We start from the raw sequence: 16,346 nt of genomic DNA on the forward strand, positions 1-16,346 counted from the left end.
GCTCTACTCTCTCTGTCTATTCCCCTTCTCTCTCCTGATAGTCACCCAGCTACCTGCCTCCTGACTTTTAGGGGTGACTGTCTCCCTGAAACTCCTGTTTATTTCTGCCTCTGCCTCATGAATGATCCGAAGTTCATCCAGCTCCAGCTCCAGTTCCCTAACTTGATTTGTCAGGAGCTGCAGCTGGATGCACCTGTTTACAGGTGTAGTCATCAGGGACATTTGTGCTCGCCCTGACTTCCCACCTAATGCAAACGGAGCACTCGATTGCTCTAACTGCTGCCTCCATTACCTACTCCTAAGTTAATTAGAGTAATTAAAGGAACTTACCTGGCCTTACCTCACTGGGAGCAAGCTCGTCCTCAGCCTCTGCTCGCCAAAGCCTCTCGAGCCAAAGCCTTCCTACTCTGTCTCCCACTCCTCTGTCACCCGCTCCATTAATCTGCTCACTTTTTAAACTCTCCCGCTGTCTCACAGGCTGACTTTCACATGCTTGCGCAGTTGTGCCCCGTTCAAAGTGATAAGAAACTGACTCAAGACTGCACAATCTAACTCATCACCCTGCACATGACTACAAGAAAATCAGAGTGTTGTGGAAACAGCTCAGCATATCATAGAAATCAGCCTCCCCTAGTACAATCAGATGGACTCATGACTTCACAATCTACATGTATATAATATACATCCTAAAATTCTTTTTCTTCACAAACATCCACAGAAACAGAGGAATGCCCCAAAGAATAAATGACAGTTAAATGTTAGAACTGCAAAGCCCCTTCCAGCTCCCCCTCCCCCACGCACAAGCACCAGCAAAGCAATGACCCCCCACCAGCAAAAAAGTGTCTGCACCCTCCACCAAGCACTCAAGCATGTAGAAAAACATAAATAAAGACACAGACTTGCAGTCCCCCAAAGACTACTCGTTCACCAGGTACAGTATTCGATATACCACAGGCTCTCTCTCTAGTAAGGGAAAAAGAGGTATCACCATTTTGCAGTGAAAGGGGAGACATAAGAAAGCAACTCGTTGATTTACGGTGTTAAAAGTCTGTTGTGTCACTTTTTCTGAGCTCTGTGCCCGAAGAGCTCGGGTCTCTGGGCACACAGCCAACAGTTAGCTTGATGCTTGATCTTTCGTCTCCCACGATGCATCAGGCGGCGGCACTAGCCTTGAATCCATCCGCTTCCAGAGTCACGAAAAGCTGGCTCCCTGATAACGCGATTGTCTTCCGGGCCACATCCTTGGCATATTGAAAAGCAGTTGGTCATGAGGCCCTGAGAGCGGGTCCCATTTCCGCAAATAACTGAAGTCAGCGTGTAACTCAAGGTCAGGGTCTTCAAAAGTACCTTCAAAAGGAAAAAAAGAGACATCAAAGATAGAAATAAAGCTATTTCTGAAGATGCAAGAAAAGGAGTTGCCGTAAGGTGCCATCGTCCTCTTAAGCTCCAAACTGCAAAAGATATTCCAGAGACAAAGTGATAAGAAACTGACTCATGACTGCACAATCTAACTCATTATGATCTTGCACATGACTACAAGAAAATCAGAGTGTTGTGGAAACAGCTCAGCACGTCATGGAAACCAGCCTTCCCTAGTACAATCAGATGAACTCATGACTTCACAATCTAACTCATTGCCATCTTGCACATAACCGCAAGAAATTGCAGAGTGTCCTGGATGCAGCTTAGCACATCACAGAAATCAACCTCCCTTTCATAGACTCTGTCTAATATTGTCACTGCCTCAGTAGAGCAGATTCATTTTATTCACTATCAAGGTATGTTTGCAGCAAGTGACTCTGAGATTCATCTTCCCCAGATAGTGAGAAGGAAATAAAGTCACACAACAGCAACAAGAGCAACAACTCCCCCTGACACAGAAAGAACTAGTGTGAATTGCAAGAACATCAAACCCCAACATCACCCGCACAAAAAAAATGTATAAATTGCACCAAATTAAACTGCAACAAGAAAGAACAGGTAAAAAGCACAGAATCTAAAAGACATAAATCTGAAAGGAAAAGAGTCCAGTCCAATTCATAAATCACAGAACTTCGGTAACAGCCTCGAGAGTGGAGACTATTTGAACGCAGTGGCAGAGCAGCGAGAGAGATAGGCTATCACACACACACACACACTCACATCTTATCCGGTAGTAGCTGCTGACAGGTGGCCACACACAGATACCTTTTCTGGCAGAGACCCATCACAGCATGGCGAGAGGCAAGCAGTCAGTGCTGAACACTCACTTTCCTTCTGTATTCGCTTCAATGTTTTAAACTTCCTCAATGCTTTAATTGGCAATTATTGAATGCTTTAATCACTGAAATTGAGCTGATCATGGGTTCGGGCCCCGTCTCTAAGCTTTGCATTGAGGCCTGTTCTTGTCTCCTGGAATTTTCTTGAAGACAGCCGAGCACTAGATCACTCGATTGATCTCCAAACTGTAATTCGTAGGCTCTAACAGTTCCAGAAACACATTTGAGATAAGACATACAAGAAGTGGAATAAATAGTTTTGTGAACTATCTGGAAGATAGTGCCTAAGGAACCATTGTTCACTAGCACTATCTTGTTCTTACGCCAGCATAATCAAAGACCCTTCCCACATTCTTTCTTAACAGTTGAGACAATTAAGAAACTTTTCAAAGTAAGTTTATTACCAAAGTACATATATGTCACCATATACAACCCTAAGCTTCATTTTGTTGAGGGCATACTCAATAAATCCAATAAACATAACTGAGTCAATGACAGACTGCACTAACATGATGGTCAACCAGTGTGGAAAAGGCAATAAACTACAAAAACAAAAAGCAAGGGAAAAAACTAATAATTATAATAAATAAATAGACAATACATTCCAAGGGCATGAGATGAAGTGACCTTGAAAGTGAGGCCATAGGTTGTGAGAACAGTTCAATGATGAGGCAAGTGAAGTTGAATGGTTATCCCCGCTGGTTCAAAAGCCTGATGATTGAGGAGTAATAACTGTTCCTGAACCCAGTGGTGTGAGTCATGAAGCTCCTGTACCTTCTTCCTGATGGCAGTGGTGAGAAGAGAGCATGGCCTGGGTGGTCTTAGGTAGGCACATGGATGAGTGAAAAATTGAGGGTTATGTCGGAGGGAAGGGTTAGATAGAACTTAGAGTAGGTTATAGGGTTGGCATAACATCATGGTCTGAATGGCCTGTACAGCGCTATAATGTTCTATTTTCTATTGAACCATCTTCTAGTATGATAAGATGGACTCTTAGCCTCACAGTCTACCTTGTTACGATATTGCATCATACTCTTTTCCTGCACTGCACTATCTCTGTAGCTGTTACACTTTATTCTGCATACTATTATTGTTTTACCTTGTTCCTCAATACATTGTGTAATAATGAATTAATCTGTATGAACATCATGCAAGACAAGCTTTTCACTATATCTCAGTACATGGGTCAATAATAAACCAATATCAGTTCCAATACCAAATACTGAAGGTAAAGAAAGGAGACTGAGGCTTGGTTACATGTGCTCATTGGGGAGAGGAGAGACATCCATTTTAATTTCAACATGTTTATTTTGTGGCCAATGCTTCCTGTGAGCACCCCCCAGTCTCTCCCCTGATACAATGCCAAAACTGGAGAACCTTGTATTACTTGGAGACACAAGAGACAGGAGATTGGTGTCATAGTGTCATACAGGAGACAAGCAGGCCCTTCTGCCCAATTGGTCCATGCCAAATAAAATGTCCATCTGAGGTATTCCTATTTGTCTGCATTTGGCCCATGTCCGTGTAAACCTTTCCTTTCCATTTTCCTGTCCAAATGTCTTTTAAATGTGGTGGTACCCATCTCTAGCACTTCCTCCGGCAGCTCACTCCATATAAGCACCTTCCTCCCATGTGAAAAGCTGAACTCATGGCTTTATAATCCTCTGTAAGGTCACCTCCCTCAGCTTCCTATCCTCCAAGTGAAAAATCTGTCCTAGCCTATCCATTCTTTCCTGATAACTCCAATCATCCAGTCCCTGTAACATCCTGGTCCCTTGAGTTTAATGACCTCTTCCTATAACAGGACGACCAGAACTGTGCACAGTACTCCAAATGTGGTTTCACCAGTATTTTTACAGGTATTTATTTATTTATTTATATTTATTTAGTGATGCAGGCTCTCCCATTCCAACTAGCACGCACTGCCTAATCACACCCATTTGACCAATTATCTTACCAATCCTTAGGTCTTTTAGTATCTGGAAGGAAACTGGAGCACTTGGAGGAAACTTATGCAGTCACAATGAGAAATACAACCTCCTGAGAGATAGTTGCGGAATTGAACTTGCGTTGTTGGCACTGTGATACTGTTATGCTAACTGCTATGCTACAATGTTGTAACATGGCATCCTGACTCCTGCATTCAGTATCCTGTCTGATGAAGGCCAGCATGCCAAATGCCTTCTTCACCACCTGATCCACCCATGTTGCCACTTCAGGGAACGATGTACCTGAATCCCTTGGTCTCTCTGTTCTACAACATTCTCCACTGTCCTACCATTTAGTGTGGAAGTCCTGCCCTAGCTTGTCTTACCAAAATGCATCAATAAATTAAACTTTACATGCCACTCCTTGGCATGGAAAGTCTATTTGATCCAGATCCCATTGTTATCTTAGATAACCTTCTTCACTGTCCACTATAACACCAATTTTAGTATCATCTGCAAACTTACTTACCATGCCATCTACATTTTCCTCCAAACTGATGAATGAAAGTGCACAGCACTGACCCCTACGGTACACTGTTCGTCACAAGCCTCTCATCTGGAAAACAACTGTCTGCCTCCTCTTGTCTTCAACCTTCAAACCAATTTTACGCACTAATTGACTAGAACATAGAACGGAACAGCACAATACAGGCCTTCTGACTCATGATGTTGTGCTAACCTTTTCACCTTGTTACGAGAATACACATAAAATTAAGATGTTTGCTGGCCTGGGCTAGCATCAGTGGCATCAGCAGTTGGTCTGCCACCTGCCCTCAGGGGAAGGAGAGATAAGGAACAATGGAGCAGCGTCTGGAGATGTGTAATGAAGGGATGTGGGAGGAAGAGCTGTCTGGAGCGGCTCCCCCCTTTGAACCCTGAACTGTTTGAAGTGATGGACAGGCGATACCCCAGCAGGGGGATAAAAAGGGACAGGTTCGCTAAGACAGACACACACGCCACCCGAGGTAACGAGACCCTGGAAGCGGTGCGCCTCTCACGAGTGGTGAGAAGTACCGGACAACGCACAGGGTGGAAAGGTACGATCAGCGGGAACCCGGTGTGTGTCCGCCCTTGCCTGGGTGCCGGGTTCACTGCAGAGGATCGACCGCATCTGGAGGAGGGGTCACAGTCGGTGACCTCAGGTGACATCACCAAGGACCCGCCCAAAAGTTGCTCGTGAGCATTCTCGCTGGTCTGTGAGTGAAGCTGTGCTGAATGATGAGTTGTTCTCTCTGTCTCTCTTCCCCCACGTTGTCCACCGCCATGGCAACGATTACTGCGAACTGAACTTTGAGTCATTTTGAAATTGGTCATTTACCCCTAGACAACGATAGAGCTTGATTGATGCTGTTATCTTAATTCTGTGCACATGTGTGGTTATCATTGTTGAATTGTTGCATTTATTATCCTTTCGATTACTGTGTTGCTTGTTTCTTTAATAAAACTTTCTTAGTTCTAGTACTCCAGACTCCAACTGAGTGATCCATTTCTGCTGGTTTGGCAACCCAGTTACGGGGTACGTAACAACCTACTCAAAGATATCAATCTAATCCTTTCCAAATTTTAAATGTCCCTCATGTATCTGCTTTTACTACCACCCCTGGCAGGGAATTCCATGTATCTATCACATGCTGTATAAAACATCTAACCTCGGATAGCACTTTAGAAGTACTTCCCATTGTATTAGCCATTGCTAACTTAGGAAAAAGGCATTGGCTGGCCACGCTCTATGCCTGTTACCATCTTCTACATCTCTATCGAGTCTCCTTTCATTCTGCTTTGCTCAAAGTTAAACGCCCTTGCCCACTCAATTTTTCCTCATAAAATATGCTCTTTAATCCAGGCATCATCAAGGTAAACCTTCTCCGCACACTCTCTAGAACTTCCACATCCCCTTCTAATGAGGCCACTAGATCCGAACAGAATACTCTTAAGTGGTGACTATCAGAGTTTTATAGAGTTGCAACATTACCTCATGACTCTTGAACTCAATCCATTGACTAAATGGACTCTGGAGCAAAAAACACGAAGCTGCTGGAGGAACTCAGTGGTCCCTGGGGAGTGTTGTGGAACTGAGAACCAAGAGGTGCAGGTCAATAGTTCCTTGAATGGCAACACAGGTAGATAGTTGGCATGCTGGCCTTCATTGATCAAAATACTGAGTACAGGAGTTGAGATGTCATATTACAACTGTAGAAGATGTTGGTAGGACTACATTTGGAGCACTGCGTACAGTTCTGGGCATCGCACTATAGGGAGGATGCACTTGAAAAAGTGCATTCTCTTGGACTGCTAGTTGTTGGCGCAATTTACACATTTCACTGCATGTTTCAATGTAAATGTGACGAAAGCTAATCTTTTCTATAGATAATTGGAGTCTTTTTTCCCATGGTGGAAATATCAAATATCAGAGGGCATGGCTTAAGGTGAGTTGTCTTAACGGAGATGTCCAAAGGAAGTATTTTGTTACACAAGAAGTGGTAGGTTCCGGAACATGCTGTTGCCAGTGGAGGTGGTGGAAACCAACTTGATGGGAACATTTCACAGGTACTAGACAGACAGAAGTACATGTAGGGAACAGAATACGGGCAGGTCTATTCCCTGCCTGTTATTTAGGTTGGCTTCATGGTCAGCACAGATGTGATGGGCCAAAGGACCTGTTCTTCTGCATCATCTATCTCTGCAGCCATCTCTTCTACTACCCTGTAGCACAGGATATGGCACCAAAGACTGTAGAAGTTTCTACAGCTGTGCCATGGAAAGCATTAACAACTAGTATGGAGGAGCCAGGATTGGATAAAGCTGCGGAAGGTTGTAAACTCCATAAGGCACTAGCCTCCTCATCATCAGTGGCATCTTCAAAAGGTGGCATTGGTCATTAAGGACCCCCATCACTCAGGTCATACCCTCATCTCATTGCTACAATCAGGGAAGAGGTACAGGACTCTAAAGATCCACCTTTAATATTTTAGGAACAGTTTTTCCTCCTCCTCCATCAGATATAAGAATTTTACACAAATCCTACCTATTTTGATCTCTTTTAGCTCTACTCATTTTTTTCATTTCACGACATATGTCAGTGATAGTAAGCTTGATTTTTATTCTGATTTTGAGTGTATTTCATTCATGGGACTTGTCTGGTTCCAATTTCCTACACTGTCACTGTGTGGCATGTAAAATAGCTACATTGAATTTCATATGTAATAGCATTTTAAATCACATTTGTGCCATGTATCTAAGAACTGCCTAAGAAGCCAGTTTTATTTTTACATGTAGATTCAATACTGATACTTTTTCACGTGAGATTATACAAGTGAGGAAATGCTTTTTGCCTGAAAGCTTAAGACAGATACCAAAGATAAACTGTTTTTGAAGAAGCTAAGAGCTATTTCTTGAAAAACAATATTCCATTGGAAAATATTATGGCTTGTGCAACTGGTGGTGCTGCTTTGATGTTTGGAAGATACAGAGGATTCATTGCTATTTAGAAAAAGCTGTGCCTCATGTTTTTTGTAGACACTGTCATCCACCATCAGCGTTTGGTTGCAAAATTATTGTGAGGAGATTTGGATGACACCCTTATTGGTTGAGATAATGGCTGTCAACATAATCAGATTAAATGCACTTCAAGATCATCTTTTTCAACAACTTTGTGAGAAAAATAAAGAAAACTTTGAATGCTACTAATAGAAACATAGAAACATAGAAAATAGGTGCAGGGGTAGGCCATTCGGCCCTTCGAGCCTGCACCACCATTTATTATAATCATGGCTGATCATCCAACTCAGAACCCTGCCCCAGCCTTCCCTCCATACCCCCTGACCCCTGTAGCCACAAGGGCCATATCTAACTCCCTCTTAAATATAGCTTACAGATGTTATCAAAATGGTTAACAAATTGTCTTTGTGATAATATTGTAGTGTTTCTAAGTGAGAAGGCACTCGGAGGACAAATTGTTGCTGCAGAGTCTCACATATTTTACCTGTCAGATACATTTGAAAAACTTAATTTATTAAACAAACAGTTACAAGGAAAAACTGCAATCTCATATCATGCAAAGACGCTATTATTATTGCTTTCTTTCAAAAACTCAAACTTTTCAACAGCAATATCATGTGTCATGAATTTATGCAATTTCCTTCACTGGCCACTCTTAGAATAGAATTGCAAGATAATGATCTCATTGTATATCTTGATCATTTGAAACAACTGCACACTGATGTGGAATTTTGGTTCAGAGACCTGCTGGAGATGCATATTCCAGATTGGGATGAATATGAATGATGTTGACGCCACATTGCAGGAATATCTTACTGAGCTGCAGAGTGATATAACAGCTCAAAAAAATTCAAACACAGCAAGCAAAATTTCTGGATAAATAGTGAGAGCATCCTGACTGGCTGCATCATTGCCTGGTATGAGAACTGTACCTCCCTCAATCACAAGATTCTGCAGAGAGTGGTGTAGACAGCCCAGCGCATCTGTAGTTCTGAACTCCCCATGATCCAGGACACTTACAAAGACGGATGTGAAAAAAGGGCCTGAAGGATCATTGGGGACCCGAGTCAACCTATTCCAGCTGCTACCATCTGGGAAACAGTACAGCAGCATAAAAGCCAGGACCAACAGGCTCAGGGACAGCTTCTTCCACCAGGCCATCAAACTGATTAACTCACACTGATATGAGTGTATTTCTATGTTACATTGTCTGTTCTATTTATTATAAATTGTTATAAATTACTATGATTGCACATTGCACATTTCGACAGAGACGTAATGTAAAGATTTTTACGCCTCATGTATGTGAAGGATCCTAAGAAATAAAGTCAATTCAGTTCAATTCAGATTCACAAAAAGTTTCCTAAGCTCTGGGAGAAAGCAAATTTGTTTTTGATTGAACATCCCAGTTCTTATCTGGTTGAATGTGGTTTTACTCAAGCTCTTTGTTACGTTTGTAACTTCAAAACATTAAAGAAATTCAAAGGAAGACACATGAATTTGAGGGGAGATGATTCACATCGTCTGCTTCCTTTGAGCTTCTATAGGGTGCGTGGGTGGACTTGGGGGTCACTGTCGAAGAAGATGATAGATGAAGTGGCAATTCCTTGGCACACTCCACAAATAATACAGGTCCAGCCACTCTCTGTTGTTCATACTGGTGTCTTCCTTCTTGAGTTTGGTGAGGATATAGATCCAGTGCCAGGTCTGCTTGGCGTCTGTGGCCACCTGGTCCAGGTTCTTCTTCCTGTCTTTAAAGATGATGGTGAAGTAGAGGTCAGTGGACATCTCCATAGTGTACTGTCGTATGCACTCTGACTAGTGACCTGGCCTCAACTCTCAGATGTCGTTGATTGGGACTGTGGAGGACTGGAGGAGGGTGGGTAGGAATAAAATCACAGCAGAGATCAGAACAAGAGGTTTAGATTCAGATTCATAAACTCAAGAGATTCCACTGATGCTGGAAGCCCAGAATGATAGACACAAAATGTTATTATTTTTATTTAGAAATACAGGCCCCTCCAACCCACCGAGCCGCACCGTCCAGCATACACCTATTCAACACTAGCCTAATTTCAGGACTATTACAATGACCAATTAACCTACCCATCAGTATGTCCTTGGATGTGGGAACACCCAGAGGAAATCCATGGAGTTACAGGAAGAACATACAAACACCTTCCAGACGGCTCCTGGTTTGAACTCTGAACTCGGATGCCCTGAGCTGCTATAACATCGAGCTGATCGTTACGCTACTGTGGCACCACAAAATGCTGGAGAGACTCAGTAGGGCAGGCAACATCTGAACATCTATGAAGAGAAATAAAGTAGCAATGCTTTGGGCCAAGTCCTTTTATCAGGATGAGCCCTGATGAAGGTTCTCGGCATGAAGTGTCAGCTCTTTATTCTCGCTATGCAGAGCTGCCTCATCCATAGATTCAGATTCATGTCCAATAAACATACAGTATAATCAAAGACACCTCTCACCGTAAACATGCACGTGTCACCCACTATCATCAAGATAAAAAAAAGCACGTACCTCCAAGCTCAAGGACAGCTTCCATTCCATTGACATAGTTCTGGTGATCTCATGATAGGAAGGAGGTGGAAATTTTGGAGAAGGAGCAGAAGATATTTACCAAAATGCCGCCTGCACTGTAGGGATTGTCTTAAAAAGACAGGCTTTCCAAGCTGTGTTTTTTCTCTTGGAGCAAGAAGGATGAGAGGTGATTCGATAGATGTGTCAAGATGATAAGAGGCATAGATAGAGTGTTTCTTGCCAGAGACATTTTTCCCAGGGTGGAAATGGCTAATATGAGGGGGCATAATTTTAAGCAGATTGGAGGGAAGTATGGAGGGAATGTTAGAGGTAAGTTCTTTACACAGAGAGTGGTGGGTGAGTGCATGGAGCCATTTAAGAAGCTCCTAGACCAGTACATGAATGATGGAAACATCGTGGTCTATGTGGGAAGGAAGGGGTATATTGATCTTAGAGTTGGTTAAGAAGTCAGTCTGTACTGTGCTGTAATGTTCTATATTATAGGACTCTTGAATGGAGCTTGTATCATAGAGATGAAGTCTTGATCACACAATCTAATTTGTCATGACACTTCACCTTATTGCGCTTTCTCTGTATCCATATTCTATATTCTGTTATTGCTTTTCTGTTTGTACTGCCTCAATATAACTATGTTTTCAAATGATCAAGTTCAAGTATTAGTTTATTGTCACTCATTTGTATACATGTATTCAGCTAAATGAAATAATATTCCTCCAGGACCAAGGTGCTAAACAGTACCAATTTATAGGCATCCGTTAGTCTCATGAGACCATGGATTTGCGCCTTGGAAGGTTTCCAGGGTGCAAAACAATACTAATTACAGTAAGAAATAAATAAGTAGTGCAAAACAGAGCAAAGACATTCAAGTAATATTCATAGGTTTTGAAATTTGATGTTGGGGTTGGGGGGTGGGGGAAGCAGCTCTTAAAATGTTTACTGTGTGTCTTCAGGCTCCTGTACTTCCTCCCTAATTGTAGTAATGAGAAGAGGTCATGTCCTGGGTGATCGTGGCCCTTAATAATCAATGCCACCCTTTGAGGCATAATATTTTGAAGATGTCCTTGACGTTTGAGAGGCTATTGTTAATGATGGAGCTGGCTGAATTTTAAAGTTTCTGCATTTTTTTCCAATCCTCTTCAGTGTCCATAGCAAGATAGTGATGCGACCAGTTAGAATGCTCTCCATAATACCATAAGAAATAGAAGGAGAATTAGGCCATTTGCCCATTAAGTCTGCTCCACATTTAAAATGTTAAAGAATTGGGAAGCTGGAGAAATCAATTAGAAGACATGCAGGTAAGATGTGAAGAGATTCTTATGGATCACAAATTGTCGCAGGATCAGTGGGTTGAATGGACTGCTTCAATGCTGTAACTTTCATGACACGTCACTGAACGCACTGAGAAAATATTCAACCCTTTATCATGACCATCACCATTTAGAAACAAATAACTTGATTTTCTCAAGCCTTCACACCACTGCAGATAGTTTAAGTATCTTATCCCTTGAGTGTACATTCTGTATTCTGTCATTGTTTTTTCCTTATACTACTCCAATGTACTTACGTTTTTAAATAATCCATATGGCTGGCAATTTCAAAGTCATACATATTGTCATATATGAAGTGCAAGTGTATACAGGAACACTGACAAACTTACATGTTAAACTTCTGCTTTAAGATCACACTACTAAAGTCGGGCAACAGTTTACTGGTCGTTCAAAAGGCAAGAAATACTTTATTAATAACAGCTTTTCTCTGGTAAATTGTGGTAAACTATCACCACAAACAATGAAGACACGTGCAAAGGTGAAGCTGACTCAAGGGACGAGCCGTATGGGTGCAATGCAAAGTCAGAACGTGGTATGCTCGAGGAGAAGTGAGGTCAAGTTGGTGATGGAGTTAGAGTGAGTGAAATGGAGAGGAGTTGAAGCGAGGAGCTTCAGATCCACCTACATCGGGAGTGAGATGCGATTGATCTAAGGGCCGAGCCAATTTGGAACCGTTAGGAACAGCCTTGGGCTGACTGGCGAGGTCTAGTCCCAAAGCATATCACTGCAGCTGGGCCCAGGTCCTAGTGAATGGCAAATTCAATGTTTGGACGATTTAAACGCCAGGCCACATAGACCGAAAAGGCAGGGTGTTGGGACAGGACGCAAGGATTGGGCCGATTCTGCCCACTCTTCTGCAGTGTTCACTCCTCTCTCTGCAGTACCGAGGCTGCAAAACTGCTCCAGCAGCTACACACTTGATATCTACAAGCTTCGTGCCGATTTGCCCCGCTGTGTGATGAAATGATACTAAGGCTATGAGCCTACTGTATCTTGCTTTTATTGTTTGTGTGATTTGTGTTTTTTCCCCTCTTTCTCTGCACGTTGGGTGTTGGTTTTTGTTTTAAATGGGTCCTTTCAGGTTTCTTGCTTTGTGACTTCCTAGCAGATAAATCCCAAGATTGTATAATTTATACATTCTTTGGTAATAAATCTACTTTGAATCCTTTGAAACATAGCATCAGATAAGCAGCGTTCACAGAAAAATGAAATTATAATTAATGTATTCAAGAAAGAACATAATTAGAAAACAATCTCCATTTTAATGCAAAACGAAGTTTTTCACTGTATCTTGTCATGTGTGACAATAATAAACCAATATTAATAAGTGGGAGGAAACTAAAGCTCCCAGGATAAACATATATGATGACAATAAACATGTAAACTCCACACAGATAGCATCAAAAGTCAGGGGCATCAGGGTAGCGTAGTGGTTATCGCGAAGATACTACAGCTGAGGGCATCGGTGATTGGATTTCAGATCTGATGCCATCCAAAAGGAGTTTGTATGTTCTTCCCGTGTGCATGTGGATCACTTCCGGATGCTCCAGTTTCCACCCACAGTCCTATGATATATCAGTTAGGTTAGTTAGCCAATGTAAATTGACCTGTGATTAGGCTAGTGTTAAATACATGGGTTGCTTGGCGGCATGGCTCATTGCCCAGAAGGGCCTGTTCCGTGTTGAAGCTCTAAATAAAATATGGATAGAACGCAGGTCAGTGGTGCCTTGAGGCAACATCCCTACTGGCTTCAGCATGGTGCCATACCAGGAATCAAGGACAATATTGGTGCCCTGGACAAGCATATTTGTGAATTTTCATTATGCAGCTTCTCTCACCTACCATCTCTTCAAGACTTACAACACTCACAGATTTGGTTTCTGGCCGACTTCAGGATCTTTTGGGAATAATACCACGCTGTCTAACAATCATCCTGGAGTTTGTAAAAGCGGGACTTCATCCATGAGCTATCTTTGATCTTCTGCATGGCTTTGATATCTTCATCCTCAATGAAACCTTGTGAGGAAAACTGATAGGATGCAACCGTTAGAAAGATGGAGGAATGCAGTCAAGAGTGGGGGAGGGGTTGTTGTGAAATGGAAGAGGAAGGAGTCAGGACACTGGAGCAGGGCTCCAATCACAGACCCAGTACTGTGCACACAGTGATATTAATTGAATAACAAATCCCAAGGTGCAAACAAAGTCAGCATCAAAGTTCAGGCAGAGATCAAAACTTCGAGAGAAATCCAAAAAACCAGAATCAGGAAACAGGCAGAGTCGATATTCAGAGGGGCAGAGTACAGATACGAATGCTGGAAAGGCTCAGGAAAATTCACTGGTACAATCTGGCAACAAACAGGTGAAAATATAAGACCTCTTCTTCTTCCTCTTTTTTGTTTTATGGCGGTTGGCAACCAGTTTTTCAGTGCTTTACCGCCACCTGCTGGACTACTGGTGTTCCAACCAAATATGTCCTGGAGTTCTCTACTTTAGACAATCTAGTTCAGCCTGCAGTTCACTATTAGCATCTCTCTGTAGTTGCAATTCCTCGTGAATGCTTCATGCACTCATTAGATAATGCCGCAAACTGCTATTCTTCCCTAATTATGTCACGTTTTCATGTAGTTGCATTACTTCAATTACATTGATTTCATCTGCATCACTTGTAAGACTAAAATTGTCTTGCTAAAGAACAGTAATTATCACACGTTATACTTTTAAAATTGCTGTTTTTCCAAGTCTATCTGCTTTTTCAGGTTTTTCTTTTCTTGGAACGTAGCCTGCAGTTGTTTACTGAGACCTCGGAGTCCTTCTTCATTTGCTTCCATGTTTTCATTTTATAATCTGAATGTAGATAATTCACTTTGCAACAAATTCCTTTTCTTTTTGTATCCTTGTAATAATTTCCTCCATTTTCCAATCTCTTTCTAACTCAGTTGCTTTTGTCAGGTACTTCTATTTGTTGTTGGAGTTCTGCACATTTACCCTGGGCTTCAACCCTAAAATCTGAGGATTTTCCTTAAGTTCTGAAACATATTTCTTAAATTCTTGACCATTTGCGATAAATATACTGCCATTAAGATTCCATCTCCCCTGCCTGTGAACTGTTGGATCCTCCATTCAGCGTTTCTTTGACTTCTTCCCACCTGATCCCTTTAATACAAAGATACTTTTCTGCAGACTGGACTAAAATTTTAATTCTCAGTTCTTTTGCTTGTTAGCACTGAACAATTAATTGCATCCAACATAAAAAGTACGAAATCCTTTCTACTCATTACTAGTGTATCCTTATTTTTCATATTACAGCCCTCACAATTCATCAGTTTATTACTCCATGTATCTGTTTGCTTGACAGCCTTTTTTTCAGCAAATTCTTTCACTGCCTCTGCATAACTGATTCCTTGAGTTACTTTTACATATTGTATCTCAGCCGCCTTCTTGCTACAAATGCACCCTCAATAAGCTGCGCTGTGTTCCTCACCACAATTGCAACATTTCAGCCTAGCTCCCACTTCACATTTCCCATATTCATGTTCTCCAGCACATTTCCCACATCTTTGTTTTCCTCTGCAGACCGCCACAATGTGTCCGAATTTCTGACGTTTATAGCATCTTAAAGGCGGTGGTATATATATGCTAACCACATAACACATATACCCTAAGTAAACATTAGTTGGCAATCTCTCTTCATCAAAGTTAATCATTACCGATAAACTATCACACTTTTTCCCCGTTTCTTGTAACTTTCAAACGTTTGGCCTCAATAATTTTTGCTCCTTTTATGTTCTGTTTAATCTCATCCATAGTAACTTTTGCTGGTATCCCCAAAATAACTCTAGTCCACTTTCTATTGTTGGGTATTGAGCATTGTACTTCTTTGCCGTCTATTTTACTTAATCTTATCACTTTGCCTTGCTGAGCACTATCCCAACAAATCACTAATAGCGATCCATTTCGTAAAATCTTTGCTCTTTTAATCTCACCTATACTTTTGTTGAGCATCTTTGTCAAACAAATCGGGTTCCAGTCACCAAAAGATGCCCTGTCTTTGCTTAGTTTTATAATTGCTTTAATCTCATCTTCTTCCCATTGTTTTGCTGTCCTGTTTTGAACATCTACTGACTTCTCAGAGTTTGATATCCCATACCTCTGCTTTCTTTGCTTCCTCTTTCCATTCCATTCCTCTTTCCCACCGACCTCCATCTCTAGTTCTCTTCCACTCTCGCCAAAAACTTCCTTTAAAAGCTTGGCTCTTTCTTTGATTCCTTGATTCCTTGATTCCTTGATTCCCCCTCCCATTTTCCAGTCAGTCATCTCAACCCACTGCTTCCAACACCAGCCAAAAAACATAAGACTGAAATACACTGAGCAATAAACAGAGAGGCAGATGATAGGTGGAGCACAATGAGACACGGGTGGCAGCAATACAGGGTAATAATGAGAAACAGATGAGAGATGGAGTACTCAGTAATACAGGGGCTGGAGTAGAGCAGGAGTGGGGACAGGAGCACATGGCAATACAAAACCACAGACTGACAGCTAGGGGGAAAACACACAAAGAGACAGAGTTCAACTGGAGGTACTGACAGATGGGGGGGCAAGCAAGTGGAGAGTGAGTGACTGGTGAGGTAGGGGTAAGCAGTTGGGAAATGGAAGGCAGGGGAGAGCAGCAGAGGTCAGGGCAAGGGTGTTAATGGGCAGAGGAGGGCAAGGG

At 42.0% G+C, this 16,346-nt stretch overlaps 1 protein-coding gene across 1 annotated transcript in view; it reads right to left on the minus strand.

The window, feature by feature from the left end:
- Window positions 1-9,538, minus strand: part of tmlhe (trimethyllysine hydroxylase, epsilon) — a 51,453-nt gene extending 41,915 nt beyond the window's left edge. The window contains 1 exon segment of the mRNA XM_063059811.1: window positions 9,375-9,538. Coding sequence (XP_062915881.1) covers window positions 9,375-9,538 — 164 coding nt within the window.
- Window positions 9,539-16,346: the final 6,808 nt, after the last annotated feature.

Source organism: Mobula hypostoma, chromosome 10, assembly GCF_963921235.1.
Source record: "Mobula hypostoma chromosome 10, sMobHyp1.1, whole genome shotgun sequence".
NCBI classification, from domain to species: domain Eukaryota; kingdom Metazoa; phylum Chordata; class Chondrichthyes; order Myliobatiformes; family Myliobatidae; genus Mobula; species Mobula hypostoma.